General features: G+C 38.5%; 1 protein-coding gene and 1 long non-coding RNA gene across 2 annotated transcripts; both read left to right on the top strand.

Moving 5' to 3' along the window:
* The first annotated feature begins 1186 nt into the window (after nt 1-1186).
* LOC116299084 (uncharacterized) lies at nt 1187-5025 on the top strand. The gene is made up of 2 exons (XR_004197421.2): nt 1187-1365; nt 4902-5025. It is a non-coding gene; the product is annotated as an uncharacterized LOC116299084 (long non-coding RNA).
* Nucleotides 5026-5970: 945 nt separating this feature from the next.
* On the top strand, nt 5971-16682 carry LOC116299081 (uncharacterized). The gene is made up of 7 exons (XM_089034016.1): nt 5971-6382; nt 7933-8053; nt 9073-9502; nt 11431-11452; nt 11740-12132; nt 13512-13632; nt 13875-16682. The coding sequence occupies exons 1-7, from the start codon at nt 6062-6064 to the stop codon at nt 14753-14755; spliced, it is 2289 nt and encodes a 762-aa protein (XP_088890142.1). The 5' UTR covers nt 5971-6061; the 3' UTR covers nt 14756-16682.
* The last annotated feature ends 306 nt before the right edge of the window (nt 16683-16988 follow it).

Genomic DNA, 16988 nt, shown 5'->3' with positions numbered 1-16988 from the left:
AACAAAAAACAAAAAAAGCGAAAACAAAAACAAAAACGGAAACAAAAACAAACGAAACTCAGAACAAACAAAAAGACCACAGAAAAATAAAGGAGTTAAGAAAAATAAAGGAAAAAAAAAAAGGAAAAATTCCCCAAAACGCTACATGATCAAGTATATATCGGCATCGGTCAAAATAGTTCAACAAAGATATTTTCTTATTCATATCACCAAACACCTTTTAATTAAACTGCAAGAACACTAATACGTCATGTCCTTGCATAGCCTTTGTTTTGAAAGAGTATCTTTGATCGATTATTCCTATAGCACTTGGCTTGGTAAGAATCTTACGGATTAAAAGACCATTGTATTTTAAATTATAGCTAGTAAATCAAGCAGAAGCAGGGCGGAAGATTGTTAGAAAAACAACCTAGTTGGTATATATGCTACGTGTGTGGGAAAGCAGACTTGTCTAAAATTTTCCCACTGTCACGATTGAAAAACCCACTAAGTTGCTTAGAAATATGGCTGCCTTTTTATAAAGCCATCGATTTATTCTTATATTGAGTGAACCAATAACTGCGTAGAAATTTTATATTGCCGTGCCTTTGCATCGAAGCGAGGAGAACGTTGAGCTTGCAATGATAGCTAGACATGTGAATAATTGTCCAATGTGTTAAAAAAAGGTCTCTACCATTGCAAGCTCACCGTTCGTCCTACTTTGATGCAAAGGAACAGCTACGTTTAAATATGGCGCATGGAACTGTGAAAGGGACTATTTGATTTAATAGGTTATGAAGAAGCAATCTATACAGTAGAAGCTATCATTTCATGCGAACAATGTCACTCATATCGCCAATATTCTCAGTCTAAGATTTTTTTCCAAGAAACACTACGTGTCAATCTCTTGAGAATAAGAGTTTTTGTTTAAGGGTCAACATATCCATATTGACGACTCTGAAACTCCAGTGTAAACAAAAAGCAGAAATCAGAATAACAAAACAAGCAACACCTGGATTCGAGGCTAAGCCCACATACACTGAAATTTTTACAGACACTCTCAATCACACGCGCCTTCTAGCGATTGTTTCAGTCGCGACGAAGAAGGTTTTGGTGGACGTCAATCACAAGGCGTTTCCATAACATTGTCGGAAAACACAAAGCTATAAAGGCACGTACCTATAGAATGTCATGGAAATGTCTTGATTGACGTCCACGAAAAGCTTCTTCGTCGCAACAGAAACAATCGCTAGAGCGGCGCGTGTGATTGAGAATGGCTGTAAGAGCTGTCAATTCATGTGTCTTCTCATGCACAACTGTTAAACGAAGATAATGATACTCTAGGGAATGACACGTGGTCTGAAATGGGAAAACACTCCGCCCGAGGTATGAAACTTGCAAACGATAATATCTTAAGCATCGTGTCTCAGCACACGTCCAAGGCAAATATAATAAATTATTTGTTCGATTTTAAAAACCTTTCAAATATTCTTCACCTTGTTATTAATTAAACGATTATACGATTGAAAGAGAATAGAATGAATCGATTTTCTATTTGCAAGTTTAATTTTCCCGTTATTTTAATGTGAAAAATAAATAAAGGAAAAAGCAAGAAAGACGAAAAAAAAAGAAAGAAAGAGAAGGAAAAGAAAGAAAAAGTGAGAGAAGATTAGAAAAAAAGAAGAGACGAAGGAAGACAAGACAGCTGTAGCTTATACCTTTAAAGTTTCTTCATCAATACCAGCTTCTTTTCATCCGCTCCTTTTACCTTGAGCGTATTGTTTGGCTGTTTTTTGTATCTTTAGAACCCCATGCAGTCATTCAACCTAAAGTTTTTCTATTAAGTCAACAATAATTTTTTATCACTAGAACAACCATAGGTGATTTGAAATCATGGTGGGCATGATGATTGGTATGACAAAAGAGTCTAATGACAAAACTTAAACGATGACGCGCATTTGATCATATAATACATGCTAATTTGCGCGTTAGAAAAATATATATATTACATAAACAATTATTGTGTGACCAGTTAAACGTTAAACGTTTTGGGCTTCCTGACTTTATTACGCGATGAAAATCAAGTAGGCGGTAGATTCTTAAACTCCAGCGAAGGAATGATACATCAGTAAATAAAGCCGATACTACCAGGAACGAAAAAATAAAAAGAGAGCGAGTTTCTGTTTGTCTTCACAATGCTCACGATACTATCACGTCACGATACAATCACGTTATCTTCAAAGCACACAAGCACGCGCTCAACTATATAACACAACTAAAAAAGGCTTGTTCAAGTTCACTTGGCTACATCTAAAACCAGAAATGATCATGCCCCGAAATAATATTCTTTTTAGACTTCAATATTCCTAGACATGATATAAATCCTCAATATTAATTACGACAGATCTTGGTAGTTTTTAAATATGTTTTAAAAATAGAGCAGTATAATTTTATTTTTAGAAATACAATATCGCTTCGTCAGCCATAAAATTTGATAGATATCCAAGCTTTCGGACTAATTAGTCCATCCTCAGGGAATAATTAGATGGCGGTTAAAGTGCTTATAAGGCTTTGCACAATATTTTCAGAATTGATTCTTTAAATAGTGAATAGTTGATTGTGAACATAATTCGTCATTTGAATGGTGGGTCTTTAAGATACGAAGGTTTACATTCCCAATATGTTAATGACTATGACGTAACATAAGGGATTCGCGTTATTTTGTGGCAACTTTTAAAGTGCCTATCACCCTTCTGACAATATTCTCAGTATTGATTCTACATGGGGTAAGATGTTGAATAACCCGAAAAAATTACATAGTTTGAGTGCGGCTTCTTGAAGTTATGAAGGTTTTTCCATGTCATATGCTAATGCTGTGACGTATGAGGAGGCATTTATGGTTATTTGTTGTTCCTCGTAATTCGAAACACCGGCTTCTATGGGAAAACTAACTTGCAATCATTTCTATAAGAGCAATGGGGAAAACAATAACGTATTTCAAATTTAATTTATCTGTACCAGTAGTGTTTTGTATATTAAATGATTACTCCTCATACGTCACAGCATTAGCATATGGCATGAAAAAACCTTTAAGACTTCAAGAAGTTGCACTTAAACTATATATATTTTTAGTGTTATTCAACATCTTACCCCATGTAGAATTAATACTGTGAATATCGTAAGAAGGGTGATAGGCACTTTAATATTGAACGCTGGACATTTTTTAAAAACAATTTTTGTAAGAACCTTTACGTGAGTCACGAGTAAAAGGGTGATGCTTTTAAAATACTGTATTCCAGAACGAGTGCAGTGTTGTATATTAAATGATCCCTTATGTTACGCCATAGTCATTAACATATTGGGAATATAAACCTTCGTATCTTAAAGACGCGACGTTCAAATGACGAAATATCTTCACAATCAACTATTCACTATCTAAAGAATCAATACTGAAAATATTGTGCAAAGGCTTATAAGCACTTTAAAGATGTTATTAACAAACAATTTATGGAAACGCAAAGATGATGTTAACAAATAAACATCTTTCCCAAAAAAATTCAAATACGTATACTCTATACTCTAGAATATGTTGTTTAGTTAGGCTGTAGATTTACTTCATGTTTTTATATTGATTTTATCTGGAAATGTTTTCACTTTGTCACTGTATATTTTTCGATTCATTACTTGACTTCTATTTGGTACTTTTATTTGAAATCTATTTGTTAAACTGTATCAACAAAGAAATAGAATACGCGCACGCGTGCTGTCTGCTTCACTATACAGACACTTCCTGATAGATACGATAAAAAGCCAAGTAAATGAAGTTCTTTGAAGGATTTTACTACAATATACGTGTAGAGTGTTTTCTTCAGTTACCTTAGTACTCTCGAGGGAATGAGAAAATTCTGGTATCGATTTTCGTAAGCAAAATCACGATTTCAATATTTAATTGAAACGAGTAAAATCAAATATTTTTTAATGCCACCACTGACACCATGAGTACCAACCACTGCTGACAATATGACTACCAACCCACGCTGACACCATGAATACCAACCACTGCTTACACCATAAGTACCAACCACTGCTGACACTATGACTACAGTACCAACCACTGCTTACACCATGAGTACCAACCACTACTGACACCATGAGTACCAACCACTACTGACACCATGAGTACCAACCACTACTGACACCATGAGTACCAACCACTGCTGACACCATGAGTACCAACCACTGCTGACACCATGAGTACCAACCACTACTGACACCATGAGTACCAACCACTGCTTACACCATGACTACCAACCACTGCTGACACCATGAGTACCAACCACTACTGACATCATGAGTACCAACCACTGCTGACACCATGAGTACCAACCACTGCTGTCGCCATGACTACCAACCACTGCTGACACCATGAGTACCAACCACTACTGACATCATGAGTACCAACCACTGCTGACACCATAAGTACCAACCACTGCTTACACCATGACTACCAACCACTGCTGACACCATGAGTACCAACCACTACTGACATCATGAGTACCAACCACTGCTGACACCATGAGTACCAACCACTGCTGTCGCCATGAGTACCAACCACTGCTGACATCATCAGCTTAATCAAAGCAGATAAAATATGTAGATGGTGAGCTTTTTTTAAACCTCAGACCATTGTTAAAATAAATCAAAAATTCACATTAAATATTTTGATTCATCACGAATTCCAAATCTGAGATTTTTTCCTTTGGGTTTGTCGTTAGGGTTTGTGAAGGTAATGTGAAATGCAGTCGAACACGATATAAACGTATTCATGTCTGCGGGGAAAAAACAATTACTCCACATTCCCTTCAGAGTGTATTTTATTTTATTGCTCATTTCTTTAACCATTCTTATCGTGTTTTTGCTAGGATTGATGTCTTTGAGGAAAATGACGCTAAAGGAACCAACTGAGATCATCCATTATCACCAACCATCGATAGCGATACGTTCCGTGTCACCTTATCTGGTCTAAAAACATTTAGTAACCTAGTATTCTGGCAAGCTGTTATTTTGTCACAATAGCCTTATCTTTTTAGAGAGGAAATTGCTCTGGAAATGAAATCAAATATGGGATGAGAGAGATAGTCATTACCCGGACCATTTAGGATTATTTCTTCTTTTAGAGGGAAAATTGGAGTTCTTTTATTGCCGAGGAAGTTTCTCATTCAGCCTACTCACTCACTCATCCTCACTCATTCGATCCATCCATTTTAGTTTCATGTACCACTCCCTTCCATCCCATTTTTTTTTCAATCAAATTAAGAGAGAGTTCTTTTCGTATTCGAGCAGTGAGCGCCAAAAACTATTTTCTTGAAGAAAGGCTGTTGTACAAGGCTAAGATCTTGTTATTCAGAAAGTTTAACTTGTTTGGAAGTTGAGATGACTGTTGAAAGTGGAATCAAAGTGTTAACCAAAAGCAAAAATTTTATTCGAAAATGAGGTTTAGGCCTTTTTGCTTATTTCCCATATATTTTCTATAAAAAGCCTGATAAAACAACATTCTAACACAAATGCAACAAAACATCTTTGTACAATTGAAAATACCGCTTCAAACAGGCATTTTATCATAGTACATCAGTTTCTAACTGTTTAAAAAAGGCTTTGAGTGTTAACCCAAAACGAAAATTGGGATCAAAACTCATACGAAAGTCTATAGTTTTTGGCGCTTTTTGCCATTATTGCTCATTATTGAAAAAATGTCCTCTTTGACCATCTCTAATCCCCAGCTAAGCTGGGTGACGGACAGCTTTTTGCGATGACAATTGCAGCTTCAAAGCGCGGTAAATTATATATCAGCAAAGTCTAAATGCCACAGACATGATGTAGGAAACAAAAATCAGCTTTATCGATGGAAATCTAGCGGATTTAATAAAGCCTCTAATTGATCTAGGCATTATACTTCTTAAATTTCATATCGGAGTGCTCATTTCGTTATTTTTGGTTTAATAAGACAGAGTGTCTTTATTATTTGTCCTTGGAACTCAGAATTTTCACAACTGTAAAATTTTAGAAAATTGTAGCACCCTCAATGGCTGGAATAGCAATGACAGTGCAAAATAAGGCGTTATTTGTCTTGATTGCGAGTTTAGTCTGTTTGATACTGTCTGCAAATGAAGCTTTCTTTACCGTCAAAGAAAACCACAGAAGACAAAATGGAATATTTGCCAAGTTCTTGGGAGCCACAAGTCTAGTTTCTTGTGGTCTTTCTTGTCTTCGAAACCCTCGCTGTGTGGCTGCTAATTTTCGAAACTCTAAAAACAAACACGAATGTGAACTTTTAGATTTCAACCCCTCTGACGTTTCTGGTCTAGAGTACGAAGAAGGTTGGATTTTTGCTCAAAGTTTGAAGGTAAAAAAATATGATAGATTTACTTTGAAGTTTTCCCCGACCTACGCTTCTAGTAAGGAATGAAAATAATTTGAAGTAGTGCTAAGGATTTATTGGTTTTCAAGTCCATTACTTGAAATACGAGATGCCAGACTTCATTGGCGTATCCATCATTTCAAGGGCCGGGGAGGGGAGGGGAGGGGAGGGGGATTCAGAACTTGCAATTTCATCTGAACTAATGTGAAATCCGTAAGACCCTGCAAAACATAATTTCACAACACGAAAGCCTCAAAAGAAGTCCAAGAGATGGTTATAAGATTTCTCTAGTCACTAAACTAGATAGATTATGACTTGATGTCTGGAATCCAAAGGAAGTTGCATCAGATTCACCTCTTTCTTACCTCATTATTACTTTGGTGCCAAAATGAAAAAGATAAGAATTCGTCGAGATTCAATATTGAAGAAGCTAGACCACCTTAATTAACTTTCTGTCGCCGAGTACTCAGTCCAAAGTGAGACCCAAGTTGCCCCATCAGCACGTGCAATTCCGGATCGGGAAAAAAACGCAGGCGTTTAATTTACTTTTAAAAATTTCTGATTACTCGGAAGGTTCAGGTTGAATTTCGTTTATTTCAAAGCGATGAACTCAGTTCAAATTCTGGCATTTTGTGCATTCAAGATTTTTCCATTGACATAAGGCGAAAGTTAGCCAGTAACTTATTGCTAGACCTTTTCGGCTCAGGCGTAATGTTTTCACATTTCAGACCACGTGTCATTCCCTAGAGTATCATTTCTTTGTTTAACGGTTGCGTACTGAGAAGACACATGAATATGGATACAATGCTAACAAAGAATCTTACTCTCAAGAGAATGACACGTGGTCTGAAATGGGCAAACATGTCCAGTAGTGAAGTTAGTCCATTGGCAGCTTACACAACCTACATAGACACCTTTATTCACTGATACACTAGTCATTCTCTTGAGTACTATTTCTGTTTTTACCAACAACAACTTGATAGCACTGTAGCATGTATTGACCTTGAAATACTTCTCACTTGAATATTAATTTACTTGATAACGACATCGGACGATGTCAAAACGTAATTTAGTAGCGTTTGTATTCATTTTAAATCTATTATCAAAAGCTAAGCTTATCGACACCTTTATAATATATATTATAAAATAACTCTTAAGTCTCGTGTTCTGATTTGCTGAAGCGCGTGCTTTATGAAAGCCCACAGCTAGCACGCGCGCGCGCTTTCCAATACGTCATTCCTATAATAGGCCAAAATAGTGGTTATTGTAATTTGTATTTAATAAATGAAATAGAAAACTTGCTTGCTGTGCTGTGTTGAGATATAAAGCATTTGGGAATTGGTAGAACACTCGAAAAGTGTCGAATGTCTCCTAACACTTCTCTCGTGTTCTGCCAACCCCCTCCCTGCGTGCTTTATAACTGCTACACAGAACGCGCGCGCGCTTTCTATTTCTTCACGTGGTCTGAAATTAATTTGCTAAAACACCTCCACGGTTTACTTATTCCATAATTCTTTTTTTTTCGTTTTCCCAAGGATGATTGCCGCTTTAACACGTGCAGTAATGACGGATCGTGTGTGTACAAGGCCAGCAATGAACAATTCACTTGTACCTGCCCCCCATTATGGAAGGGAGATCGTTGTCAGATGATAAAAGGTGACAAATATTAACAAATAATTTTGCTTGAAATTTTTTATATTTTCAATAATTTGAAAAGCTAGGCTATTAGTTTAAGTTTCTTTACATCGATAGCCACTAAACGAGAAGCTGCTTAAATTTTGACACGCATGCGTTATTGAAGAAATACAAAACGCGCGCGCGTGCTGTGTGCTGTCATAAAGCACGCGGGGGTTGGCAGAACACGAGAGAAGTGTTAGGAGAAGCACGACGCGTAGCGGAGTGCTTCTGGACACTTCTCTCGTGTTCTGCCAATCCCCAAGTGCTTTATGACTGCATACAGCACAGCAAGCAAGTTTTTTATTCCTTTTATAAAATACAAATTACAATAATAAGTAGGAATGACGCGACAGAATCAGAACGCGACATTCATAACAGTTATTTTATAATGTAATTTACGCCATTTTGAGCATGCTCACTCACAACCAAAGATTTACGTGAACATGGCTGCTCGAATCTTTAGGAAGAGAAAAATTGAGAAAATCATCATCTGTCTAATTGAACATGCTTTTAGCCTGTGAATATGGCTCTCCGCTTTCTGGATAACTGGATCACCATAATTTTCCAAATTGTTTGGCCTTTTCTTGTCGAAGGTATAGTCATACTAATCATAGCCAGACTTTTTTCTTGTATATAGCCTTAAATATAACCTAAAAGGTAACGTTAAAGCCCAACGATAACGCTATAGCTAACTAATAGTCCCCTTCCCAGTTCCCTGCGCCATCTTGAAAGGTAGTCGTGCCTTTGCATCGAAGCGAGACGAACGGTGAGATTGCAATGATAGAGACATGTGAATAATTGTCCAAGGTGTTAAAAAAATAAGAATCACCTGTGTATTTATACTAAAACAATTATTTGCCTCAGGCTCAGTGATTATTGGGGAATATTTACATCGACGCTCGAAGACTCGCGGCTTGGTAAATATTCCCCGATAATCACTTCGCCTTCGGCGAATAATTGTTAAATAATAACTGTTGGACATTTTTGTCTGATTCTAGCAGAGGCCGCCATTTTTAATTTCACCACTCTTGGCTATCGTGGTAGAAAAGGCCCAACAGACAACCAAGGATACAAAGGCACAGTATTAGAAAACACTGACGTCACTCACGGTACCCAAATATGGACTGTCCCAGTAACTGGTGACTATCACGTGACTTCCTGCGGGGCCGCAGGGGGTGACAGTATAAATGGTCATAAAGGTGGCAAAGGAGCCCTTGTGAACGGGACAGTGTTTCTTGAACAAGGCAATGTCTTAAAAATAATGGTTGGCCAGCGGGGGGAAACACCAAGCGCGGCAACCGTGGGGGCTGGAGGTGGGGGAACGTTCATATTCAATATGGATAAAGACAAAATTTTAGCAATAGCAGGGGGTGGGGGTGGGGGAGGGAAAAGACGACGATGGGGGTCCTGGACGTGGAATGAGTTGTGGTATTGGTAACGGAGGGAAAGTGTGCGCCACACAAGGAACGACACTCTCAGGGGGCGGTGGAGGGTATAGTAGTGATGGCACTTGCTATCAAAGTAACCCTTGTAATAACAAAGCCTGTAATCAAGGTGGAAAATCCTATAAGAATGGAGGAGAAGGCGGTATGTCCACTCAACTTTTATCTAACTGTGATGGTGGTTTTGGGGGAGGGGGAGCCTGTTATGATGCTTCAGGGGGTGGGGGTGGGTATTCTGGGGGTGATGTCTTGTATGTCATGAATAATACTGTCACATCGTTTAGCAGTGAGGGGGGTTGTTCTACTGCACCTTCTGATTGGGAGAGGATGAGTGGACACAATGATGGTGACGGCTATGTTATCTTGAAACTCTTGTCGTCACCTTGATACATCAAAACTGTGTCTTCTCAACGAAAGGTGTATGTCAACGACGTTGATTTTATTATGCTAACTGCATGCTTTCACGTGACAGTAAGACTTCACAATTAGGAGCCTGCTTTAGATTGCCTCGTAGTAAAGCACCTCTTTTGTTAGGTTTTGTTTTGTATCGTCATTTTCACGTGACAGTAAGACTTCACGATTAGGAACCTGCTTTAGATTGCCTCATAGTTAAGTACCTCTTTGGCATGTGATGCTTTTCCAAAGAACATCACAACATGGCGGCCATTTTCATGTGGTTCATGTGGGAATAATTCCAAAAATTGTTGCAAACCAGCAGTAAAGAAATGATGATGAAGTGGAACAAGAGTATCCAAGAGAATGGTACACGTACATAAGAAGACATGGCCGCCATGTTGGTTGATGTGGCAAAAGACATTGAAGTAATCTTTCAAGTTTGTTTAATTTATTCAAAATGGCGACCATAACATTAGAATGTAAAAAGAGAATGCTACAAGCACATTCTACTCGCCTCTTATAAGTTCAATGCTTTGTAGTATATTTTAGATAAGCTGGATTGACTACATTAAAGAAGAAATCGTTTAAACAAACAAACATTTCCAAATACGTTTAATTTTTGGCCGACTGGGATGGAAATGGACTGTCACGGACAACCGCAAGTGCATGGGACTTCTGTGGTAACAAGACTGAGAAAAGACTGTTGACCAGAAGGCTGCACAGCGTTGGGTATCGGTAACTGTTTTTTTTTTTTTGCGAAAATGTTAGATTAACAGTCTATGTATTACCAACCTTTCCTCCAACAGATGCATTAATACGCATTAGCGAAATCGATAAGTGGTTCTCTCTCGTCCTTCGAAGCATGGGTTGCATACTGACGTTAAATATCGGGCTTTCCCTACACCACTGTCTTTGTACATTTTACTGCAACAAATGGAAAGTGATAACAAAAATGATCTTTTCAAAGCCTTCAAAACTTTTTGGAACCCTGAAACAACCTCTGGTCTGATCAAAGGCAGGGCATGCACGGCTTACTCACAGATCAAATTGGAATTTAGCTCAGTTGGTAGGTTTTGCGGAGGGCAGGAAAGCCGGAGAGCCCAGAGAAAAACTCTCTAATTAAAGGAGAGACTTTACAAACTCTGTTCACATGTGATGTAGAGTCAGGGAGTCGAAAACGAGACCCCAGGGGTATAAGAAGTGTGTGTACCATCGAGCGCTACACATCCGACTTTGATTCCCAAACAAAGATGGCCAAACAAATAGTTTGATCTTCATATGACTTTATTCATTATTTAGCGGGATTTCAGTTTTCATAATGGTTCTTTTATTATATTTCCAAACTGTAGCATTAGCTAGAAAATAGAAACGTGTCCAAAATTTCTTAGTTGAATTGGCCACGCATGAGGTATTGGTTCCTAAAAAAATTGATTCCTTTGAAATTGGTTGTTCTCGACAGCATATTTGCTGTCAAAACCGGCTCCTGAATAATTTCTCAAGTGCTTTTTGATCTTTTAGTTTACCTTTATTTATTTACGCAGTGAGAACAAACTTCAATTAAACGAGTTTCGCACGGCGATAGATTCATGATATGACAGGTGAGTCGCCATTTTGTTTGCTCTTGGAACGTCCACCACTTTTGAAAACAAACACATTAATGCATGCACTTCTACTGGAAAATGCTTTCTAACTTGTCTCTATATGGTGAGGGACAGATGGGATTCATTTTTTCGAAAGAATAACCAATTGATCACGCTTTCAATTGACTAAGGACATCTTCAGCTCTTCATTTACCAGGGGGAAAAAACGATAAACAACCACGTATAGTCCAAGTGCAAAGGACCTCAACTTGTATCGACGAAAATGAAAAAAAAGCTTCTCAACTTGGTAGGATTTCTTCTGTTGAATCTAGAAAACCTCCGTTCTGTTTGTGCTGGAGAAAATGAACGTTCATTCACGGGTGCTATCATAGTGCGAGAAGGCTCCTTTTTCACTCACACCCCTCTGCTTTCAAAACGAGCGAGCAAAGATTTTGCTTGTACACATATATGTCTGGCCAACACCTTGTGTATCGCTATTGTCTTCTGTGATCACGGTTCAAGGAAGAGCGGAGATTGCCACTTGTTTAACAAGGGAATACGAACCGAGCAAACTGTGGGGAATTATCCTTTTTTTGTCGAGAAGAATGGATGTACATTTTATCAGTTTGTGGATGTTTTTGTAAGTATTCTTTGGTTATCAAATATCGTAATCTTCCAACACTAAACGTCCTTGGGTCTTTACTTTATAGTTTTAAGTAGAGTTTGTGTATTTAGCCATTCGTATCGAGATTTCATCAAGAAGAACAAATTATATTTTCTTACCAGAAAAAAACAAAACAAAAAAAGAAAAACAACAAAAAACAACACGAGAACAATTCAAGACAAGGATTCGGTAAATTAAACCTTTAGAAGCAAATGTAAATAATCTTTCAAGTATTGACAAGAGGCAAACTTCAGGGACCACATTGATGAAAATAAGGTTTTTTTACACCAAAAATATCGTCATAGAACCTCCTGTTTTCATTACTTCACTTTTTGATTTTATCGTCGTTAACCGACTGACAGTACGGAAAGTCGTAGGCCATTGACGGAAATTTTGCTTATTCACTCCATACTTAGCTATCATTTAGGGCTCACCGACGCCGGTAATCTTTTAGAATGACGAAAGGTTAATGATCTTAAAAGCGATAAAAGGGATGACGAATCTAGGAACGTTGGTATTAATGAAAAAATCTTAGATGAGTTCAATTAGGATAAATTTAAAAGTGATATTTCATTATTCTCGAACAGGAGACTATTTGGCCTTTTTTTTTGTTTGAAAAGGAAAGGTTCTTCAGTCAACAGTGTGACATATGATCGAAAACCAGTTTTGTTTGAAAAATAATTTGATGCATAAAGAAAGAGATGTAATATCCTCGCGCAAGGGCACGTACGTTCGACTTGCTTTATTGGTGTTGTTTTGTACCAAATGACTCTATCAATAGACACGATTGCTGGAGAGATTTCGTAATGCTTCCGTTTCTATGTAATAAATGAAATAAGGAAGCATATGTTCAAATATGTTAAGGAGCTAGGGGTTTTTCTTTTGATTTTGAAAGTAATTTCTGTCATTAGGCAGGTTAAAGGTTTGTCAGGCCAAATAATGTCGCCTGTCTTCAAAGAGAGGATTTGACAGTCGTTTTGGATTAGATGACAAATACTAACGAATGCCGAGGAAACGGGAACAGTCTGAGGGATCATTAACACGTCTCTCCCTCGGCGCAGTTTTATTGTCTACTTTTAGATTTGAGCCTCTTTAATGTTCAGGATACCTCGGATTTCATTCTTAGACGCAATCCAAGATGGCAGCACGGGTTTTTATAATTCGTTTTAAACTAGATTACTCCAGTTTTGAGTTCTCTTTTGCCCAGCCTTCACCTCGGTCAGTGTGCGATTAAATATTAGTCCATTTAACCAAAACCCGTGGCATTTTAATCAATCAGAGAAAGAGAAAAAAATAATATTTGAATAAGCAATTACATAATTTTTCTCGTTTTTTCTCTGTCTTGGGACAACAAGGAAGGATGCAGCAATATCAAGTGCCAAAATGGCGGCCCCTGCTACCATGACAACGAGTATGGAGGATTTAAATGCGCATGTGTTGGGGACCATGAAGGCGACTTTTGTGAACGATTAAAACGTAAGTTAACAATGCTTTGTGTACTCTGAATCCCAAACCCACAAGATTTGAGGGCTGCCATGCAAGCTATCTGTACTGGATTTAGCGCCAATCTCCCTCGACTCTGGAACGCACGACCCTTCTGCATTTCTTTTTTTTGAATTTCAAACTCTCGAAAAACTAGAAAAAGCTCTCGAAATGAACCACGAACACTATCCATGTTTCATCTCTTAATCCATTTTGAATGACATCTTTGTTCACAGCTATAGTTTATCGCTTTACTCACTTGCGAAGTAGTGGAAGAACGGGCCCTACCTCTAAGTCACAGTACACTGGGACGACCTTGGAGGGAAGTGTGACTCTCTTGCAAGGGAAGCAACAGTGGAGTGTGCCCTTCACTGGACGATACCACTTCGACATTCAAGGCGCATCGGGTGGGGATGGAAGGAATAACTGGCACAAGGGAGGCAAGGGCGCAAAGGTTTCTGGATTTGTGTCATTGATAAAAACAGCCAGCTTGATCATTGTTGTTGGACAGGAAGGAGTGTCAAGCAATACCGGTGGGGGTGGTGGAGGGGGAGGAAGTTTTGTCTTTTACAGTGATAACAGACCAATAGGTGTTGCAGGGGGTGGGGGTGGGGGAGGTGGTCTCTTTACTCAAAAAGACGGCCAGGGAGGACTGGCGAGTCAGACAGGAGGACTATATGGAGGTAGAAAAGGCCTTGGAGGTACATCATGTACTCAACCAGGCTACGCTATTCCAGGGGGAGGGGGAGGGTACGTCTCAAACGGGCTGTGCTTCAAAGGCCCGACTTGTCTTAACACGACGCAATGCGACGCAGGGGGTGGGTCTTCCAAAAATGGTTTCCTCGGTGGTAGAGGAGATAGTGAGGGCGGGTTTGGAGGAGGCGGAGCTGCGAACAGCACTTCACCAGGGGGTGGGGGTGGTTATTCAGGAGGTGGGGTGAGTGCTATTCCTCAGCAAGGGTTTGCTGGAGGTGGAGGTTCGTTTACATTTGACAGTAGTTGGAATGCAGTTAGTGATTATAATGATGGTCACTGGTTCTGTTACCGTCACGTTTCATGGATAGTGTTTGTTTTCAATATAATTTTAGACTTGAATATAGAACATTGCTCCCAGTGAACTGTAGAGCGACCAGTGATTGTGAGGCGATAATCACTGCTCGAGCGGTAATTATGAGGATTTTTCAACGTTTTCTACAGTGGAATTGAAAACAGAACTAAAAGTTTTTTTTTCCAAGTCTAAAATTATACTCAAACAATAATTCACTTCTTCAGGCTCAGTGATTATGTGGAATATTTACCTCGCCGCTCCAAGACTCCATATAATTGTTCAATAACATTAACTAGACTTGGTCATAAATGTGGAAAATGTGCACGTTAAGAAATTGCTTGCAAGCGTGATAGAGTGTTTAACTGCTTGCATCTCGTCGGTGGCTGTGCTCGTGGTTTTTCTAGTTCAAAACTAGAGGAGCTGCTTATTGATTTTCTGACGCACACGATTAGAGCGGTTTTCCTTTAAGTGGGAAAAGATGCGGTAAATTCGTATTCGTACTGTATCTTATCATAGCCGTAACGACGCATTGTGTTTGGATGACTTTACCGGAAGACAATGAGAAGCCATTTCAATGTTATGGCATGTTGTACCATGCTCATGGTGTAAGTCAGTACCGTATGTTTTCCACTCATACGAAAACCACTCTACTATAATCAATGACGATCTACGCAAAGATCAGAGGCAGCTCAAGCATACATGTGTAGGGAAGGGGGGAGGGGAGGGGTTCGCGAACAAAGTGAAATTACAAAGTGAATTATTAAACTGTTAATAGGTTTTCCACCATCACGTGACGGCAGCAATCGTTTTATACAAGAAAAATTCAATTCCCGAGAGCAAAGGGATTTTATATATTGTTCTGCTGTGTTATGGGAGCCGGCACGTTATGGTGTGCAAAACCTCTTTTCGTAATCACAAAGTTTGAGGGTTGGCAGCTTGTGGCAGTAATCTAGTCATTTCGGTATGTCAGTCCTCACAGATCCGGATAACGAATATACGAAATTGTAATTACATACTATTAGTTTAATTTTATTTCCTGGGGAAATGAAGAAAGAGCAAAAACACGCTTCACTAAACTAAGTACTCCTATTAAAATAACTTAAACAAACACACCTACAGGTAAAAATTAAATTCTACAGCCTACGAACAAGTTCAGGGGACTGGAGAAGAGAGAAAGGTAAAGGTTATAAATCATGCAGTTGTTGGGTCTTTTGTAATTTAGTCACGTGGTGATACAGTACACTACGTCATATAAGCCATAAATTGGACGCAAGCCACGGGGGAAATCTTTAGTGAATGTAAAGCACGTCGCAATACTCTTAAGTAAATTTTATAAAGACGATTGGTTGCATACTATAGTAACATATATAGCAAGTATAAATTATTTCAAAAATATGTAATCCGAGTTTTGTGCCATCCAGGTTGAGCCACGTGACTGTTAATTGAAAAAGGCCTTTTAATTTTTAAAATAGTACGGATACCTTACCCTTTGCACGCAAACACGTAGCTGGGAACGATGTTACACCATCGCGGCAATTTTGGTAGTGTTCAACAAGATTCCTCGTTAGCTTCTGTTTTTAAAACCACCAACATGGCCGCCATGTCTTTGTCATTTGAATCTCTTGAACATGCTTGCAAAGTATTAGTAATATATTTTCTAACAGAATGGTTTCCACCCCGTGCTATAACCTTTTCTGATAGTGAGCATGTGCATTGTGGTCCACCTTGGGTACAAATAGTTTTTGTTCATCATGTACTCATATGGTGTTCTTTACACCCAAGATAGACCAAGATGCAATTCTGGTCGGTTTAGGCGTTGCCTGGTCCCATGGGAGAGTATGGTTATATATAAAAAGTATTTAGTTACTTAGTTACTCTTGAAATTTTCTCTATCTCAATAAGTTGGATATCGTGTAAAATGTTTAGTTAATATTGTGCCTCGTTCAATGTAATAAAACTGTGCTTAATCGCAATAAACGAGATACCATTTCATGTAGTACTGGTTCAGTGTCATAGAATCTAGCTTGAAAATATTTCATGAGCTCGGACATACGAGACCTTTTGAACTTATCTCATAAACCCCTACCAGAATCCCTTACACTCTTTCTTTTGCCAGTTAATTAGCAGCAATTGTCTTGCTATTCTTATGACGGAAAGACATTTGAATAAAAGGAAATTCGCATAGCATTGTCCACTGGTAGTGATAGCCTTTGTGCAAATGCATGGCCTGCTGTTTAAACTGTCCAGACTTGAAAGACCGTCGATTAAAATACAAAAGGGAGTATTCAATGTTTTTTAAGGT

The sequence above is a fragment of the Actinia tenebrosa genome, unplaced genomic scaffold, assembly GCF_029948245.1.
Source record: "Actinia tenebrosa isolate PJP-AT-01 unplaced genomic scaffold, QUT_ActTen_1.0 PGA_scaffold2__45_contigs__length_23673736, whole genome shotgun sequence".
Lineage (NCBI taxonomy): Eukaryota > Metazoa > Cnidaria > Anthozoa > Actiniaria > Actiniidae > Actinia > Actinia tenebrosa.
This window is presented reverse-complemented; position numbering and strand designations above follow the sequence as displayed.